Genomic DNA, 21133 nt, shown 5'->3' on the forward strand with positions numbered 1-21133 from the left:
TTTTTACATAGAAAGGGGGGATCCAGCAGGGGGATCCAGCCTTGGCAGCTGTTTTTTATGGGGAAGCCTCATTAAGAGGGAGCAGCAGCTGTGTGACCGCCTCAGGCTGCAGAAAGTCCCAGAGGGTTAGGTGTCTTAGTCTCTCCTGCTGGATTTCTAACATAATAATAAACAGATAGTTTTTTCCTAGCAGTTCTCATTTGGCTAGACATGGACAAGTAAGTTTTCAAGAAAGGCACAACTGTGTAATGGACTTAAGGGGTAAAATAGCTATCATAAAAGCATTAAGCTAAAACTTTAAAGGGGGTTAGTAAACAAGGTAAGTTAACAATTTGGTTTGCAATTATTATGTGGAAAGGATAGGAACCTTTGCAAATTTGAATTTTGCTAAAAGCCCTTGTAAATGGTGAAGAATCGCTTTCAGATTTTCACTAACTGGCCTTAAACAAACACCGTTCTGAGTTGTCTGTATAGTGGTGCTATTTTCCCACTATTGTACTTTACAGCACAATTTACAATATGCCCCCCCAAAAGAGCATTTCCTTTCTCAATTGTCACAAAACTGCTGAGGAGAAGCTTATTTTTAACTTGGAAATGTGTTTTGTGTTAATCGTTTTAGTCTAAGAACCATTATCTTATAGACTTCCTAAGAGCCTAATGCTATCTTATATTACAGTCGCCAGAGTTTTTTTGGTGTGTGTGTGTGTGTGTGTGTGTGTGTGTTACATGAATCAAAAAAATCTCTCTTAGTCATTTATTGGGGTGACATTGCTTAATAAGATCACATAGGTTTCAAGTATACATTTCTGTGATACATGATCTGTATATTGCATTGTTTGCCCACCATCCAAAGTCAAATCATTTTTCCTCACCATATATTTGGCCCACTTTACCTTTTAATAACCTCCCCACCCCTTCTCTCTGGAAACCAACATACTGTTGTCTGTGTCTATGAGTTTAGTTTTATATCCCACATATGAGTAAAATCATATGGTTCTTAGCTTTGACTGACTTATTTCACTTAGCAAAATATTCTCAAGGTGTATCCATATTGTCACAAATGGCAGTATTTCATCTTTTCTTATGGCTGAGTAGTGTTCACTCATATATGTACCACATCTTCTTTACCCAGTCTTTTACCAAAGAATACTTGGATTGTCTCCATGTCTTATCCACTGCAGTGAACATAGGGGTGCAAAATCTTTGGAAATAAGTATTTTAGAGTTTTTCGGGTAGGTACCCAGAAGAGGGATTGCTGGGTCATGTGGTAAATGTATTTATGAATAAATTTAACTTTATTTTTCACACACCTGCAAGAATAAAATGAACCTATTATTTATTTAACATTGAACAATGGAGCAGGAACAGTCCTAGCAATGAGATGTAAAATAATGCCAAGAGAGACCGTTAGAAACATTACTACAATACAGATCACATTTGGGGCTCTCTCCAGTTCTGTTTTCATCTCTTTCTAATACAAATAATATATTGAATGTGTTAAATATTACATCATTTTTTAAAGGCTGAGTGTATCAACTAACCAACTGGCGTAAATAGAAAAGTTGCAAACCAATAATAAATGTGAGTTAACAAGTAAAAGAAATAGATTCACTTATTCATACATTGCTACCTGGCACGTAGTAGATGATTTATAAATAAATGTCAGATATATATTGAATACCATCCATGTATTTGATAATATGAAAGCTGCTGAATGCAACTGAAAGCACTGAATATCAAAAGAGATATTTTTACTGTGTGCCTTTCTTCTCTGGGTGGGGAATATCATAGCAACCAGAGTGTAGCACACAGACCAAGGCATATGTTGGGGCTTGGCTTCTAGGGCTCATGAAGGTGTTTTGAGCAGTTTCATAGAGGCCCCTGAAGGAGTAATAAGCATAAGAGTCTGGTCCAAAGTATGTCGTCTTTAGCCCCGAGGTTTCCTAGAAGACGAATTCATTTCAGAGTAGCCCAGAAGCCCTTCATTCCTACCCACGCTGAGTCTGCTCTCTGTCCCTTCTCTGGATTGCCTGAAAACAACGTGTGTGTTTTTTGTTTCTTTTGGGGGGCTTCTTCAATCCTCACCTGAGGACATGTTTCCATTCATTTGATATGAGAGAGAGAGAGAGAGAGAGAGAGAGAGAGAGAGAGAGAGAGAGAGAAAGGAGAAAGGAGAAACATCGATCAGCTACCCTAGTTATGTGCCCTGACAGGGAATCAAAACCGCCACCTTTTTGGTGCATGGGACGAAGCTCCAACCAACTGAGCCACACCAACCAGAGCAGCATGTCAGATAGTTATAATGTTCAGATACTCTGATGTTTGTGACCATTATTTTTTTAAATATATTTTTATTGATTTCAGAGAGGAAGGGAGAGGGAGAGACAGAAACATGAATGATGGGAGAGAATCACCGATCAGCCACCTCCTCCTGCACATCCCCCAAAGGGGACCCCGCCCACAACCCCAGCATGTGCCCCGACCAGGAATCGAACTGTGACCTCCCGGTTCATAGGTCGACAATCAACCACTGAGCCATGCCAGCCAGGCTGACCATTATTTCTTTAATTAAAATTAAATTTTTTAGGTAGTGGGAAAATGCAAGAATTTCAGACTATCTGAGCAAACGTATTTTGTTTACCACTCATATGAAAGATAATATATTGGGGGTTTTAAGTTCTATGTTGTCCTTGTAGGTGTTCCCAACTAGTGCCCCTCTGGAAGGAGGGACAACGCTGACCATCTGTGGCTGGGACTTCGGATTCAGGAAGAATAGTAAATTTGATGTGAAGAAAACCAGGATTCTCCTTGGAAATGAGAGCTGTACATTGGCCCTAAGTGAGAGTACAACAAATATGTAAGGATCTTAAAATACTTTGCTGGGGTGTGGCTGGAAAACAGGTTTTGTTTTTGAATGAATGCCTGTGAAAAAAAAATGTCCCTAAAAATTTCTCTCTTAAGAGTCTTGGTCTATCACATCCCTTTTGGATTTGTTTGTTGTTTTGTTTTATTTATCTTATTTACTACCAGAATTAAGGAGGGAGAAAGTTGACAGTATGTAGGTGAAAAAAAGAAGAATCCAGCGTTTGGGAGTTTTCAGCTGGTTTTGTAACAACTCTTCAGAAATTGTCTGGGTAGATTTGAAAGCACTGGTTGGTTGGAGTCACTCCATCTTTAAAGTTTTCAAATATAGTATCCAATGGCTCTTTCTATAAAAATCAGTAACTAGCTCAATAGGTGCCCCCTCTTCTAAATTTGCTTTATAACATCAGTAGGTTAGTTGAATCACATTTTTGAGACTCTTTTTGATGAGTTTAAATTTACATTCAGCTGACATTTATTGGCATTGTAATGTAAGGAGTGTATCTCATTTAGCCATTTCCAAATCCTGGGAGATAGCAATATCATTCCTATTTCACAAAGGTGATTCCTGAAACTGAGAAAGATCATTCAAATGGTAAGAGGTGATTCATAGGCCTTCAAGCTCAGCTTTTATGATCCAGGATCTGTGCTTGTTCTGCTCTCTTCTACACGTACCTTCTACGAGATCTGAATCCCATAATGTACAAGAATTCAGAAATTTTTAGTTATTGTACAGTAGCAACCAAAAATGTACAGTTTTATGGTTGAAACCTCGTCTATCAAGTGGTTATTTTATAACTAATAGAAGTCCTTTCAGGATTACATAAAGGTCTAAATCTATTCATTTTACTGAGACTGAAATATCCATTAATGTCATAGTTATTTAGCTTAATGACCTAACAAATTAATTCTGGAAATTTACCTTGTAAATTCTTATTCATTGCATTATAAATTAGGGCCTGTAAAAGTGAAACAATTCATTCTCTTCTTTAAAACTTATTTAATAAAACAAATTATATTTATAATCTTTTAGGACTATAAGATTATTCAAAAATAATCCTATGGAAAACCTATCACAATTTTATTATGTTTTAAGTGATTTAAATAAACACATGTAATCACAAAACTGTACCTGTTGGCACTCTTCAATGAAGAGATTTGGCTTATTTATCATTAGCCATTGTTATGCTATTGAAATACTATTTGTTAAGTATGCCAAACATGTTGCCTACAATTTTATAGGATGAGACTTAGATTTTTATGAACAAATTTGTGAATTCTGCATTGATGAGGTTTAACAAATGTCCCTTCATATAAAACAGCCAAACCAGAAAATGCCTCCTTTGGATATGTAACATATTAAACTCTTCGGGGTTATTTTTTCCCAGGTTAAAATGCACAGTTGGTCCTGCAATGAATGAGCATTTCAATATGTCCATAATTATTTCAAATGGTCGAGGGACAATGCAATACAGTACATTTTCTTACGTGGTAAGTTTATTACTTTTCTCATGAAGTAGGATATTTAATTGTTACTTAATCTTCTTAGAGTTATAAAATTAACAAGTTACATTGCTTTTTTCTTCTTATCTCTCATCAGGATCCTATAATAACAAGTATTTCCCCAAGTTATGGTCCTAAGACTGGTGGCACTTTACTTACTTTAACTGGAAAATACCTTAACAGTGGGAATTCTAGACACGTTTCAATTGGTGGAAAAACCTGTACTTTAAAAAGGTGTTGTAAATGTTTTTTGTTGCATCAGTCATGTACGATTAATATCTACATCTAACAATTCAGGAAAAAATTATTCTTTTTATGGGAAAAATCCAAGATATTTATCATTCAGTCTCCTGCTGATAAAACGCCTTCCTTCCCAACTCCATCTACTCCCTTTTGCTCAGTTTTCTACCCTTCCCTTATTGTTTAATTCCACTTTTAAGTTTTCCATTCATCTTCTCTCCTGTTTTATCTTAGTATCCTAGCTTTGCTATGAGTTGTGAGATTCTAATAATTGACAATAAAATACAATAAATATTTCCATCAAGATTTACAATTAGACTCACTTTGGGGGGAGGTGAGAAACATGGGGGAGACTGGATTTGGAGAGAAGTTATATTTTTGCTTCTTAGGGTTGAAATAACACAGTTTAATCAAATACCAAAAAGGATACCTTAATAATTAGTTAAAATCCTAAAATTTTGAAGTTTAGGCTTACTCAAACAAGACTACATTTGGAATCTAGTCAGTATAAACAGCCTACATTAGAAAGATCTTTTATCTAGACCACATCAGGAAATTCCTATTTAGGAGTCATTGAGTGATATCCTTTTGATTTATGGATGTAATTTTCAGATATATGTATCTTTAATAGCTAAAGTTTGTTTTCTTCATTGTGTGTGTGTGTGTGTGTATGTATGTTTTATACAGAGTGTCAAGGAGCATTCTCGAATGTTATACCCCAGCCCAAAACTCTCCAACTGAGTTTCCTGTTAAATTGAAAATTGACTTGGCCAACAGAGAGATTGACAGCTTCAGTTACCAGGAAGACCCTATTGTCTATGAAATTCATCCAACCAAATCTTTTATTAGGTAAGAAAAATTTCTGATGGATATAACACTAAGGAACATAAGCCTAGCCGGTGTTGCTCAGTGGTTGAGTGTCGACCCATGAACCAGGAGGTCACAGTTCAATTCCTGGTTGCGGGCTTGATTCCCAGTAGGGGACGTGCAGGAAGCAGCGGATCGATGAGTCTCTCTCATCATTGATGTTTCTCTCTCTCTCTCCTTCCCTCTCTCTGAAGTCAATAAAAAGATATTTTTTAAAAAAAGAAAGGAAGGAACATCAGAATGATTTGGCTATTGAGTAGTCAAGAGGAATTGTGGTTTTATCTTTGCATTTCTTATGAAGGCTGCCTTTCCAATTCAGGAGTGAAAACTACATTCTTGTTCTGAATACAGTTTGACTTTATTAATACTAGTTCATACCAAGAAACATTTTATCCTATTCTGTTACGTTTTTTAATAGATTTCAGTAAAATGTACTTTTTATGTACTTATGTACATGTCAATTCTACACTAATCTTAGTGCTCAAAAGTGGAATCATCACTATTTCCCCCATTCTTCAGTGTATTTTCTCCTGCCTGCTTTGCACACAGCTTTTCCCTATACTAGAGTTCCTTTGAATCAATATCTCATTTGACCCACTTCAGTCTGCCTTGTTTCCATTAATTCTGTCAGCATAGTAATAACAGTTAAGTTCATGCTTCTTTGTTTTTTGTTGTTTATTTTCAGAGAGAAAAAATTATTTTGCATATTTGGTGAATAAAAAGACAAATGCATTATCTTCATTTTATGAAATGTGAATTTTAAAGGTATTTTCAAGGTAAACAAGTTGTTTCCAAAGAACCATTACCACTGAACTTCCATTGGACTTGGGCTTTGGGAGCAACTTACAATCACTACATGTGATTTAACTGAACTCTCTTTAAATACTCAGTAGGGAAAACCTCTCAGTGTTGCTATTTGTCTATTTTCTTTTGCCAGTGGCGGGAGCACAATAATAGGTGTTGGGAAAAACCTGAATTCAGTCAGTGTCCTGAGGATGGTAATCAATGTGCGTGAAGCAGGAAGGAACTTCACGGTGGTAAGTCCTTTGAGTGATGGCTGTGCTTCAAGTTCTATGTCTGGCCTCTACCACTGGCTTTCACGGTTCATAGGACATTTCAGTTTGACTTTAATGTTTGCTAGTTAAAGTGTGAGCCAAATAGCATTTTTCACCCAACAACTAAAATCATATAGTCTTAGGCTAGCATTGTTAAAAACACACACACACACAATGTCTAGATGCAAGTGATGATTACTCACTGGAGGCAGTGTTTTTAAAGACAGTTGGTACAAATACAAACCCTGTTATTTCCTGTCTTAGTGAGTTCAGGGTGCTATGGGTGCTACAAAAAAATACCATAGACTGGATGGCCAACACAGCAAACATTTATTTCACAGTTCTGGAGGCCGGGAAGTTTAAGATCAAGGTACTAGCACATGTGCGTGTCTGGTGAGGACACTCTTCCTCATTTGCAGAAGGCCACCTTCTCATTGTAACCTCACATGGAGGTAGAGAGAAAAAGAAAGGAAGCCCTCTAGTCTTTTTTTACAAGGGCACTAATGAGAACTTCACCCTCATGACTTAATTACCTCCTAAAGGCCCTTCGAATACTGTCACATTGGGGATTAGGGTTCCAACATATGAATTCGGAGACACAAATATTCAGTTCATTGCATGTTCCTACCCCCCCTTTTTTAATGCACCATAGAACATCAACCCTTTTGCTCTAATAAAACCCATGGATAAAGTCTTCAATCTTGCAGTATCATCCATTTCTTTCTAAGCGGCAGGCACACATGTTTTCTTACATTCACTTCTTGCCACTTCGTGCCATTCTTCTCGTCCCGTTGTTAGAATGTTACCAAGTAATGAGAAAGAGCATTAGAATACATATGTCCTAGAGTATGTATGGTCTTTGTTATTTCTCCTTCTTTTTATTTGTAAAGCCAATCAAAATTTTAACTGAATGACTCCTTAAAAGTGATGGACCTATTTTGTTCTAACAATTTATATAGGTCACATTACAATGATAATTTTAGTTTAGACCTAAAGGAAGTTGGAGTTACTTACAGAGATTTCACATTTTCGTTGTTTTTCTCTCATATAAAATACCATAATCTAGTTGGGCTTGTGCACTCACTTAGCATGAAAATTCTCAGTGCCCCTCTCAAGCAGGGTCTTGATTGGGCAGGTGATAGATTGAATTATAGCACTTTCTTTTAGATTGCCCATCCAATATTTCTTGAAAACTAAGGCCACAATGTTCTTTAATTACAAAAACCAATTTGGGGCTAAAAATGTCAAGCCAGATCACCAACCAATAAGGTCACCTCAAATGAAATTTTTCTTGACCTTCTCAATCAGCCACATTGCATCACCTCTAGAGAGTATTATTAGATTCTTATCATATTTCTGAGAGATTATACTCCAGGGAGTCACCGTATGAAGTAGAGAGCTTTGAAACCAGTCCTCACACATGGCCACAAAGAATACCGCTGCTATTAATTTAAGGGACACCAATTCTTCACAGCCAAATATAACATTATTACCCAAATAAGAATAACAGTAACCTTCTTTGGTGTTGGCATGTGACTTTTTAAAGTAGAAATCTGAGAAATTATTAGTTTATCTAATTTATACTAAGCCTGTTATTAAAATATGGCTAAATTTTCTTCCTTCTCTCTCACCATCGTTTTAATAACAGGTAGAGCCCCCCTTAGCTTTCTTCATTCATTTGTAACCAAATATTTATTAAAAACCTCCTATGTGTGTGACATAAGAGTGGCATGTCCCAACAGTGGTAGAAGATAAAAATTCTGTTTATATATCTGGATATGTGAACTTCTGTTGTTTTATCCACAAACATATTCCTAGTACAGTAGAACTATGCATTAGAATTGGACAAGAATGAAAAATTCAGTGAGTCTGTTTGACTATTGTTTGTGAAAACTTCATAAAGAGATGTATTCCTTCCATGTTCCCTCTGCTTATAGAAGTTGAAGCTGACCATGATTAATTGAACTCATTCATTATTTAACAATTAAAACTTTTGGTCAGGTCTGATCTATAATAATAAAAGTATAATATGCACATCAACCGAACGGCCGAACAGTGGAACAACCGTCCTGACGATCTTCCAGACGAAGCTGGGGCTGCGAGGTCCAAGCCCCTTGCATGGATTTTGTGCATCGGGCCTCTAGTTTAGACATATTGATCCAGCCACAATAACATTAAGTCCAATAAACTCAAATGTTTAAAAATAAAAATACTAATCACCTACTCAACAAAATGTATATTAATTTGTTTATGTACAATATGTCTCAAAAGCCAACCGTTTATTGTATAGTTTTCAAATTTCTTATTGTTATATAGAGAATTATTGTGATAGCAATAAATTGTTCATTTCTATTTTCAGGATGATAGGAATAAATTGCTTTCAGCATTATAATATGAATTTAAGATAAAATTAAATGATTTTATTTATAATATAGTTATCTGTTTTCTGTATCTACTTATAGCAGTGGTCTGCAAACCATGGCTTGTGAGCCACATGCGGCTCTTTGGCCCCTTGAGTGTGGCTCTTCCACAAAATACCACGGCCTGGGCGAGTCTATTTTGAAGAAGTGGCGTTAGAAGAAGTTTAAGTTTAAAAAATTTGGCTCTCAAAAGAAATTTCAACCATTGTACTGTTGATATTTGGCTCTGTTGACTAATGAGTTTGCCGACCACTGACTTACAGCATACACTTTAAATGTAGGATTATTTTTAAAATTATTTTTAAAAGAAAATATCACCCAATTTTGTTTGTGCTTTTTTAAAAATATGTTTTTATTGATTTCAAAGAAAAGAAGGGATAGGAAGAGAGAGAGAGAGAGAGAAGGGAAACATCAATGATGAGAGAATCATCTATAGGCTGCCTCCAGGGCATGTGCCCTGACCAGGAATTGAATAGTGACCTGGTTCATGGGTCAACACTCAACCACTGAGCAACACTGGCTAAGGTTGTTTGTGCTTTTTATGTATATCCTGAGTCTGTTTTCTGTTTCAGGCATAAGTAAGTGGTTTATCTCCAACTCTACTTATCAAAGAAAAATAAATCTAAGGGATGTTGTTACTTGTTTGTCTTTTCCTTGGAGGGAAAAATCTCAACCTTTTAACCTTTTTTTAATATTTATTTATTGATTTTAAAGAGAGAGAGAAACAGTGAAACATTGATTTGTTGTTTCACTTATTCATTCACCATTTGCTTCCTGTATTTACCCTGACTGGGAAGTGAACCTGCAACCCTGGCATATCTGGATGGCGCTCTAACCAACTGAGCCACTTGGCCAGGGCTACAACCATTTAACCTTAAATGTGTCACTTCGTGTTACTGATTTAGTCTAAGCACAATCAAGAGGAAACCACATTTTCCAATTCTCCATAAATCAGAATTCCAAAGGGGAAGATTTGAGATGAGAGGTGAAAGGGCATAGAAAAATAATAGCAAAGCCTTTGTAAAATAGAGAGCATAGGAAAAGATTTACCAACAGACTGTAGAGTGAGCAAGAAGCAGTACGTGTCGCATGGAAGTTAAGACAGTGAATTTTGGTGCCAGTTGCCTACAATTTATGTTCCTTACTCTGCCACGCAAAGCTGTGTGACCTGGTCCAATGATGTAAGCTTAAAAAGCTGCTTCTTCATCCATAAAATGAGGGTGATCAGAGCACCTACCTCATAAGGTTATTGTGAGAATTATATGAGACCTACCTTGAAAGTATTTTGCACAGAACCTGGCACCCAGTAATTGATATCTTAAAACACTCTGGTAAAATGATCTAACTACATAGCTAATTATAATGCGAACCGTATGATGCTTAGCAGTTGACAAAGCACTTTACCATGTAGTATCACACATTGTTAACGACATTTTAATCTTACTTCCTACATGAGGAAACTGAGTTTCCAAGTAAGGATTTTGCCCTGATTCTCACAACTTGATTTAGAGCTGTGAGATAATGGCACAAAGTTCAACTCCCACTCTGTCGTGGCTGTTTCATAAACAAGAAAATGGTCCTTCCAGGAGACTGTCCTTTTCTTCTTCAGAAAAATGAAGTGATGGAGGGTGAGCCAGCTTCAGATAGAGCAATATAGTTGATTCTGAGCAAGTAAAGCTCTGTGTTTCTATGAAGACTGCATTGTTTAGATAACTTTGCTTCTATTTTGTTTCCAAAAATGTGTTCTTCAACATTACAAAGTTAAATGCTGGTGTGTGTGTTTTTTCAAAAATTACGTATTTCTTTTTTTTAATTATTGTTTTATTTTTCAGTTAGAGTTGACATACATTATTATATTAGTTTCAGGTGTACTATCCCAGTGATTAGACATTGCATAAATTACTAAGTGATCATCTGATAAATCTCACACCCATCTGACACCAACATACTTATTAGAATATTATTGACTGTCTTCCCTGTGCTGTACCTTATATCCCCATTACTATTCTGTAACAATCGATTTGTACTTCTTCATCCCTTCACCTTTTTCACCCATCCCCCCACCCCTCTCCCATCTGGCAACCATCAAAATGGTCTCTGTATCTATGAGTCTGTTTCTGTTGTGTGTGTTCATTTATTTTGTTTTTAGATTCAATTATTAATAGATATGTATGTGTTGTTCTTTTTTTTGTTCTTTTTTTTAAAGAAGACCCTTTAATATTTTATATAATACTGGTTTGGTAGTGATAAATTCATTTAGCTTTTTCTTTTCTGGGAAGTTTTATATCTGTCCTTTGAGTCTAAATGATAGCTTTGCTGGGTAGAGTAATCTTGGTAGGTCTTTACTTTTCATCACTTTGAATATTTCTTGCCAATTCCTTCTGGCCTGCAAAGTTCCTGTTGAGAAAACAGCTGACAGTCTTATGGGAGATCCCTTGTAGGGTACTAACTTCTTTTCTCTTGCTGCTTTTAAGATTCTCTCTTTATCTTTAACATTTGGCATTTTAATTATGATGTCTCTTGGTGTGGGCCTCTTTGGATTCCTCATGTTTGGGATTCTCTGCACTTTCTATGCTTGTATATCTATTTCCCTAACCAGTCAGGGAAGTTTACTATCATTATTTTTTCAAATAGGTTTTCAATATTTTGCGCTCTCTCTCTTCTTTTGGCACTCCCATGATGCAAATATTGGTACTCTCAAAATTGTCCCAGAGAGTCCTTACACTATCCTCATTTATTTTTTTTTTCTTTTTGCTGTTCTGATTGGGGGTGGGGGTTTTTTGTTTGTTTTTTTAGGTTTTTTGCTTCCTTATTTTCCAGATCTCTGATTTGATTCTCAGCTTCATCTACTCTACTGTTAATTCCCTGTAAATTACTCTTCATTTCAGTTAGTGTATCCTTCATTTCTGACTGGTCCTTTTTTATACTGTCGAGGTTCTCATTGAGCATCCTTATAGCCAGTGTTTTGAACTCTGCATCTAGTAGATTGCTTGTCTCCATTTTGTTTAGGTGTTTCTTTTTTCTGACTTTTCCGTTTTTCATTTGGGGGGACATGTTTCTTTGTCTCCTTATTTTGGCAGCCTCCTATATATGTTTCTATGTATTAGGTAGAGCTGCTACATCTCCCAGGCTTGGTAGAGTGGCCTAATATAGTAGGTGTTCTGTAGGGTCCAGTGGCACATCTTTCCCAATCACTCAAGCTAAGCACTCCAGGTGCACGCCCCCTCCCCCCCATGTTAGCACCCTCCTCTTGTAGTTGAGCCTTGATTGCTGTTGGCATGTCAGTGGGGAGGGATTTGCCCCCAGGCTTCAGCCACTGACCTCCAACCATGGTGGAGGATGAATTGTTCAGGGGCCTACCCCACAGAGCAGGACTTACTTCAGTGGGGCTCTGATGCCAGTTGAGTCTACCCCTTGAATGTGTCACTTGTGGAGGCAGTTGGGTGGTGAGGCTTCAACCTGGACTGAAGCTGTCCACTAGGTGCATTGGCTCTGGGGCCCAAAGGTCAGCTGCACCTCTATTCTGCCAGGGGCCACCCAATATGAACTACAAAGCTGTCTGCAGATGTGCTGGGTTTGGAGGTGCCCAGGTGAGTCCAAATATTATACCTTTCAATTGATTGCCTGAAACAGTGAAATGTGAAAGTTGCTATTGATGTTGTCAAGCCATATTCTGCTTATAGTGGGTAATTGTGTCTTACTATAGGCATGTCAACATCGCTCTAATTCAGAGATAATCTGCTGTACAACTCCTTCACTACAACAGCTGAATCTACAACTCCCCCTGAAAACTAAAGCCTTTTTCATGTTAGATGGGATTCATTCCAAATACTTCGATCTCATTTATGTACATAATCCTATCTTTAAGCCTTTTGAAAAGCCAGTGATGATCTCAATAGGCAATGAAAATGTACTGGAAATTAAGGTAAGAAATGCTTAAAATATCCTCTTAAATCATCAACTAGCACTTAATTAACTTCATAGCTATGTGAATAGAATTGTTGTACTTGGTTGATCATTATCTAAGCTCTGAAAAATACTTTTTTTTTTTTTGCTTAGGACTAAAAGGTAAGTATAATCATGAACTGCTTTCTAATGAAGCATTTAACAACTCTTTTTTGTGTTATATTAAAAAATAGCGAATGTGGGACACAAATCCATTAAATAGGCTGCCTGTGATGCATTATCCTATCAGTGTCCTGTATGTATTTTCCTGGACACCGAAATGAGCTCATCTATACCAATAAAAGGGTAATATGCTAATTAGACTGGATGACCTTCTGGGCAAAGCCAAGGTGCCAGGGCCGAGTCAGAGGTGGTTAGGGGGATCAGGCCGGCAGGGGAAAGCAGTTAGGGGGATCAGGTCAATAGACAGGTGAGCGGTTAGGAGCCAGCAGTCCTGGATTGCGAGAAGGATGTCCGACTGCTGGTTTAGGCCTGACTGTGGGATCAGGCCTAATCCAGCAGTCAGACATCCCCCAAGGGGTCCTGGATTGGAGAGGGTGCAGGCCAGACTGAGGGACCCCCCCCCGACCTGTGCACGAATTTCGTGCACCGGGCTTCTAGTTATAAAAGTTAAGCACCATGAGAGTAAATGCATCAATTATAGTTCTGTACTTCCTTAAATGCTTGCAATTTTGTGTCTGGAAATAGTCATCTCTAATGTGAATTATAAATGGAGCTGGGCTTTAAAAGAAAGATAACAATTCCTGACCTTTACTTGTGCTAAATAAATAATAAAAAACATAAAGCACATATGTATGTACTTATGTTGAAATGACGGAACTTTTCTTCTTTATAAATAAATGGGAGATGGTGATGTAAGGACAAAACAATGTACGTCAAGTCCAGTGTAACCCGAGGACTGTCTGTATATATATTTTAATATGTTTTTATTGATTTCAGAGAGAGGAAGGGAGAAGGGAATTGAGCTCCCAACCTGGGCAGAGCCAGGAACCAAACTGGTGACCTCGTGCATGGGATCATGCTCAACCAACTGAGCCACAGTGGCCAGGCTCAACATGTTGTTTTCAGACAATCATAATGTTTTCCCTAAAAGATAGCCTGGATGCAAATATGAACAAACACAAAGTAATAGAACAGGATAGTTCTTGTTTAGGTATAAGTTCTCTTAAATCATCATACGTTTCAACTGAAATTTTTCTTCTTTTTTGACAAGATTTTCTCTCCAGCTAAACCCATGCACATGTTCATACTCATACAAGTTTACTAACCTCACAATTGTGTTTTGCACAATAATTAAGCAAGCCCAGAATGAAATTAAATGGAGGCCTGCTTCAGGGAGCGACATGTTTACCACAATGAAGCTCTTTCATCTGCTTCATTAATTAGTTTTATAAAGGGAGAAAAAGCTTTTATCTTTCTTTTTTTCTCAATTAAACTGATCTAGTGTAGCCTTTTGCTTTTCAACAATTACAGTGTTTGTCATTTGAAAGATTTCATTTGGTTTTTCTTGATGAAAACAAAGGTTTATTTGCAAATATTTTTATGCCCAGATAAACTATTTTTCCATTCCTGTGTCTATGATAGAAGGATTAGAGATAAATGCTTCTTTATCTATTCATCCAAGCACAGTCTTATATGGAGAAAACTTCTTTTTCTGTAAATTAAATACCCATTTTTCAATGTCTTACAAAATTGTTGGACCAAGAAAAATATGATTTGACATCCTCCTCAGCCTTTTAAAGCTGTGCCCAACATGGCCCACAGAGTCTCTGGAAACAGGCACAAAACACTTCCTTCCTTTGCTTATATACAGAATGCCTCTTTTCTCTAACAAGGGTAGAGCACCTGTCATGTCACAAAGTGGCAACCTGGAGGGAAGGGGCCAGTTTAGGGAGACTGTTTTGGTATCATGATTGAGTCTTTTCCCATACTTCATTTTCCTTACGTACAAGAGGAAATCTAAAGTGTAAGAGAATATTTGTGTGATGGCAATTCAACCTTTTGTCAGTCTCTAAAGTTGATCACATTAAAGCCTCTGGCCCTCTTAGGACAGAAACAAAGGAAAGCAAAGCATTAGAAAAGAAAAGGCCTCCTCTGGACAAGCAGTGGACTGTTTGTATCAAAAGAAAGGATAAATAAGCATAATTTTACTTAATGTGCTTATTCAATTACTATTCAGAACGTAAGTGTGGGTATGTATTCCATCAGTGAAAGCACCACGGGGAGCATCATGTGATAGAGTGGGATTCACTCCTTTTTATCGTCAGGAAGAGTTCCTGCTTCTCCAGCAGCCATGCATGTAAACATTCCTTGGCTACAAAGAAAGAGACTGTGATCGTTTCCAGCCCTAGTTATAAGAATTGCCTCAGTCAGCAGTTGGCCCAGTGACTACACCATGGTGAAGAGGGTCGGCCAAGTGTGGATCCAGAGAATGTAATAGAGACCAAGGGTCAGTCACCCCTTAGAACAAATGAGAAACCCCATCAACGTGGGAGGTTTGTGAGCAAGGCCTCAGCCAGCCAGCACCAGTGCTGGACAGTGGTCATCACAAGTAGACATCTCTTTGGGAGTCCACGCCAGAGCACAATGTTTATGTCGGAAGCAGCTCACTTTGTGTGTCACTTTAATTAATATGCAGTACTTTGACATACATTATTTCACCTGAGATTCATGTGGACCTGTACGTGATCATTGGGAAGTCAATGATGATTTTCCCTATTTTCAGATAAGTAAACAGAGGTTTTAAAAGATGAAGTGACTTGTCTTGAGTCAACTAGGGCTCATACTCAAGTTTCTTGATTCCAAAATTGGTTTTCTTTCCACCAAGTAACAATGCTTTTCATATTAACTTTTATTTTGTGTATACCAAAATATCTTTTATAACAGACTCTTCTGTCATACGGTATGCAGAAATCTATACAGTTCTCTAAGTGAAATAGCTCTAAACTCTTTACAAAATACCTAAAAATCAAATTTTGTATTGCTTTGTGTATGAGCATATTTTGTGATCCTAGAGAAGTACAGTATTTAATGCTGGAACAAGGACTGCCTGACACTACCCTGGGGGTTGTCTTGTTTGGGAGCATATTGTATATATGGTTATAGGGATGTTTCAGAAGCCCAGTCTGAAGTCAGCTGAAATAGGAAAAGGGAGGCATGAACACCAGCTAAGGCAGGCAGCAGGAACTTGGCCTCTGACGTTGTGAGCACAGGAACAAAGATGGGGAAGTCAGGAAGTAGCCTGTATCAGTATTTGGGCATCAGAAGCATCTATAAGGGGGCATATTTCTGAGCTAACACAGTCTTATCAGTTGCCCAGAGCCAGCCAATGATTGTCTTCTTTCCTCTTCTGATGATTTTACCTGCAATTATAGGCCCAATCCCAACCACAGCCACTGTGAGGCCAGTTATAGCTCCAGACTGGATGGTGGTGAAGAGTTCTTTTCTTAGAGGTCATTTGTCCGCATAGCAAGATCTATTCTTACTGATGGTACTCAGAAACTACTATTTCCCTGTATTGTACACGTTAATATGCATTATACACACACACACACACACACACATATATATATATATATACACTAGAGGCCCAGTGCATGAAAATCGTGCACTGGGGTGGGGGTTCCCGCAGCCCAGCCTAGCCTGGCCCTCTTGCAGTCGGGACCCCTTGGGGGATGTCCGCCTGCTGGCTTAGGCCCGATTCCACCCCGCACCCCCACGCCGGGAATCAGGCCTAAGCCAGCAGTCAGACATCCCTCTCACAGTCTGGGGCTCTCGAAGTCTGGGACCCCTCACTCCTTACCGCCCGCTTGCAGCTGAGGCAGGAGAGCCTGGCTTCTGGCTAAGTGGCACTCCCCCTGTGGGAGTGCACTGACCATCAGGGGGCAGCTCCTGTTTGGGGCCGGGGTGGGACGTGAGAGGTTGGCCAGCCGGGGAGGGACTGCAGGAGGGGTCCAGGGCATGTCTGGCCCATCTTGCTCAGTCCTGATCAGCTGGACCCCAGCAACAAGCTAACCTACCAGTCAGAGCGTCTGCTCCCTGGTGGTCAGTGCACATCATAGCGAGCAGTTGATCTGCCTTAGCATATCATTAGCATATTACTCTTTGATTGGTTGAATGGCCAACCAGACGACCAGACACTTAGCATATTAGGCTTTTATTATATAGGATGTGGCATGGAGACAGCACCTGTGAAGAAACCAGTTTAATTTTGGTTCACCAAGCTTATTTCAAATGACCTGGGAACTTTCTCCCCATATGCCTGTTCACATTCTGCAGACTCAGTTTTGAAGTTTTCTATGAGGGTTCTTTGGCCTGATTCCTAAGCTGAGGGACTCATATCCTCTGGATAAAGTATAAATCTTGCCCCCCCAGCCACCACCACCAACTCACTAGTTTCTTCTGCCCATCTCCCTGGACTGTTGCCTGGCTGAGTCCCGCTACCACCCTGCCCCTCACTGCCTTAGCTTACTTTCCCAGACTCAGTCTTGTGGCCACCATGATATATGAGAACTTGTAAGACCTTCTGTTATAATGCTATTTTTCAAATCCTACCCAATTCCACTCCCATCCGCTCTATTCTGTAAACAGTTTAGACATGGGTCCTCAGCCTGAATCCTAGATGGAAATGTGTCACACCTGACCAGAGTTGGAGAGAAAAGGGAACGAGGATATTATATATTGGGAGTAGTTTTCACTTTAGAAAGGCATTCATTTTAACATTACAGTGAGAGGAAGACACTCATCTTTATATTCTCAGTAAAAAGAATGTGTCTGACACACAATAGATGGTAAGAAGATACTGTATCGAATAGAATTTTATTTGCTTCATGACTAAGTCCTTTCTTGAACCTTATTTCTCAAAGTGTAAAGCAAGAATGACAATAACAGCTACCTCAGGAAGATGTCTTTACAAGATAAAATGAGATCATTATACTTCTAAATTGCTATGTGTGTATAGGGGATTAAAGACCAGAAAGTATATTGCTTTATTTAAAACTCATATACTGCCATTTCAGTGACTGAAAAACTGAACCAGTTTTTTAAGTGTGTTCTTCTATTTAATAATACTTAACCTATAGTAATAAAAGGGTAATATGCTAATTAGACCAGACATCATTCCAGATGTCCTTCCTGATGAAGCTGGGGCTGGAGGGAAACCAGCCCAGGTCCCTGGTGCCTGTGGGTGGCTGGAGGAGGGAAGCAGCCTGGGTCCCGGGTGCTGGAGGGAAGCCGGTGCTGGCAGCTGGGGGAAGGAAGGCCTACTCTTGCACAAATTTTTGTGCATCGGGCCTCTAGTATTAAATAATGAAAAAGTAAATGATAAAACTTCTAAAAATACACCTTTTTCCCACGGCTCCATAAAGCTATGTTTGTTTTAAACGATGAAAAGTAGCCTACAACTATTTCTATTTTTTTGATGCAGGGCCCTCTTCTACAGGGTAGTGTGCTACCAGGATCACTCTGGTGATATCTTGGGTTGTAGACCTTTAAGGTAATTACTGAACATACAAAGCTAATAGTGATTTCCTTGGTAAGTCACTGCTTATCCTGTGTTCCGTGGCAGGCACAGATGAAAAGGGGTTCCGTTGTGTGGCTGTGTGATCTCTTTTTGTTTTAGAGAAGCCTTTATGCAACATCCAAGGAGGTCCTGAGCCTAAAGGGAGTATGGGAAATGTAAATGCAGTGTGTTCCTTCCTTCCCCCAGCTGCTGGTATTCTCTAAGCAAGCAAGACACATTTTAGTCATTCTCTCATAAATCAAGTCCTCCAGCTCTTTCATCTTTTTCTTTATCATTCCCTGAGTCCCCTCCACTATGTGAGTGCCTTAGCCCTCCTCAGCCTAACCAACAAGTTGTCATTTGAAACCCCAAAGTGACTCATTAGATTTATGTGCTTCTATGTTGAATTGCCCCGTGTGGCTGGCCTGGTTCAATGGAGTACACGCAGTGCCCCTAGAAATAGTATAAAGATAGAGTTTGCTTGTCTTTCTTTTTTCTTAAACTCCAGATTCATGTTAGAAAGAAATATTTTCTTACAACCTCTTTTCCCAAAGTAGTATCTGACCTACCAGTCTGTGAAGATTCATATGAGACAGTGTAGCAGTTTGCTAGGTATTAAAGGTCATGAAAAGCAGAGCAGCATTTGCTGCAGCTCTGCTGGCTGCTCTCTGTCCCTAGGGAAAGTAGTACTGTGTTTTGATATACCTGTCTTCCAAGGAATGGCTCTTTAATAAGTAGCTGTACTCATTAATTGTTGAGGTGAGAGATCGCCCTTCTTTCCCATGCTCATGGTTGGTTTCTTCAAAAAACGTTACTATCTTATAAATGCCTGATGGCAACTTCAGTTAGTTTAATACGTCAAATTGAATAATTTTTTAAATCCTCACGTAAATACACTGAGTGGCCAGATTATTATGATCTCTGAATGCATAATAATCTGGCCACTCAGTGTATTCAGTGTGTGTGTGTGTGTGTGTGTGTGTGTGTGTGTGTGTGTGTGTATTAGAGGCCCAGTGCATGAATTTGTGCATGGGTGGGGTCCAGCCAGCCTGGCCAGGGGGAGGAGACATGGGTGGTTGGCCCGCCTGCCTGCTGGTCAAACTCCTGGTCTAGGGGACAATTTGCATATTAGCCTTTTATTATATATGATGATATACACTGAGTGGCCAGATTATTATGCATTCAGAGATCATAATAATCTGGCCACTCAGTGTATAGAATTAATTGTTCAAAATAATGTAGCCAGGCTCTCAAATAATAATGAGGGTCACATGGCATCTTACAGGAATTCCTTTAACAATACACTTCTGTATAGGATTTAACTGTGCGAGAAGGATGAAAAGAAACTGCCCAACTCAAGGACGACAGGAATATATTAACAGATGAATTAAATCAGAGTCCCTTGATGCACTAGTATTTTATAAAATGCTCATTGTGATTCTAAAAGTGAAGCCCAAGTTGAGTTTCCCTGCATTAGGCAGCACAACAGCTAAGACTCTGTCTTGCTTGCTTTTTGCCAGCCATCAATACCCCCTGAAAGCATGAATGGGGTGATTCTGGCTAAGAGGTCATTAGATGTAAGGATGTGAACCAAAATTCTCTTTCCTTTTCTCTAAAATCCAATTCGATGGAAAGCTACATGCTGTGATTCCTAAACAATTAGTGCCCTAAAATGATCATGCTTTCTTTCAGCCGCCCAAAATTCCCATGAGAGGAGTATCATAAACTGAATTTCATGTGCCTTGGCAAACAGTGTGGCCTGTGTTTGTAGTATATTTATGTTCCTTCACAATTGTTAGTATTTCCTGCAAAACTGTGAAGTGTTAACAGCCTCTTTTCTTTCTTCCAGGGAAATGACATTGACCCTGAAGCAGTTAAAGGTGAAGTGTTAAAAGTTGGTAATAAGAGCTGTGAGAATATCTACTCACATTCTGAAGCTGTTTTATGCACAGTCCCCAATGACCTGCTGAAATTGAACAGCGAGCTAAATATAGAGGTGGGATTCCTGCGTTCCTCTCATGATGTAAATAAAGATGCTGGTGTAATTATGTCACTGCAAGCTTAAAATAAATCATTAAACTCATTTGTGTGTTAGCTTTGGCTCATCAGCTCAGCCTTGATTCTTGGTTGTTATTTTAGAAATAGTGAGGTTTTTGTCGCACTGTCTCCTTCCCAAGCTTGAGGGGGTAGATCTCAAAAGTCCTTCCCAGCCACACTCCCTCTGCATCATGCCATACTCTTGCCAAAATCTGGTCTAGGGATGAATAAGGACATATCCAATGTTGCCCCTGCCCCTACCTCTGACCACCCTAGGAGGCCAGATCCAACATACTGTTGCCTTCCACAGTGATATCAAATGCATGGGCCTCATAAGCAAAAGAATATGTATGTATGCACTGAACAAAATAAAATAGAAATTAAACTATTTTTACAGTGACTTCTTCATGTAGACAGCTAAATTAATAACCTGGAATCAGAGGGATTTTTTTTTTTTTGCATCCTTTTTTTTTTTTTTCTTGAAGAGCTTTATTGAGATTAACTCACATACCATACAGTTCACACATTTAAACTGGTTTGGGGTAATTACATTATTAATATTTTAAACTTGTAGTAAAATATATATATAACAATTTTTGCCATTTAATCATTTTTAGTGCACAATTTAGTGGCATTAATTACATTCACACTATTGTCCATGTAACCACACCCCTAGATAATGC

The 21133-nt window shown here is 38.6% G+C and overlaps 1 protein-coding gene across 1 annotated transcript in view; it reads left to right on the top strand.

Moving 5' to 3' along the window:
- MET (MET proto-oncogene, receptor tyrosine kinase) overlaps positions 1–21133 on the top strand; it is a 159672-nt gene that overhangs the window by 110885 nt on the left and 27654 nt on the right. Inside the window, exons 6-12 of the mRNA XM_080665002.1 lie at positions 2697–2857; positions 4251–4353; positions 4463–4599; positions 5293–5454; positions 6410–6509; positions 12654–12872; positions 20263–20409. Coding sequence (XP_080521128.1) covers positions 2697–2857; positions 4251–4353; positions 4463–4599; positions 5293–5454; positions 6410–6509; positions 12654–12872; positions 20263–20409 — 1029 coding nt within the window. The remainder of the gene's footprint in view (positions 1–2696; positions 2858–4250; positions 4354–4462; positions 4600–5292; positions 5455–6409; positions 6510–12653; positions 12873–20262; positions 20410–21133) is intronic.

This window comes from Plecotus auritus, assembly GCF_963455305.1.
Source record: "Plecotus auritus genome assembly, chromosome: 4".
NCBI classification, from domain to species: Eukaryota; Metazoa; Chordata; class Mammalia; order Chiroptera; family Vespertilionidae; genus Plecotus; species Plecotus auritus.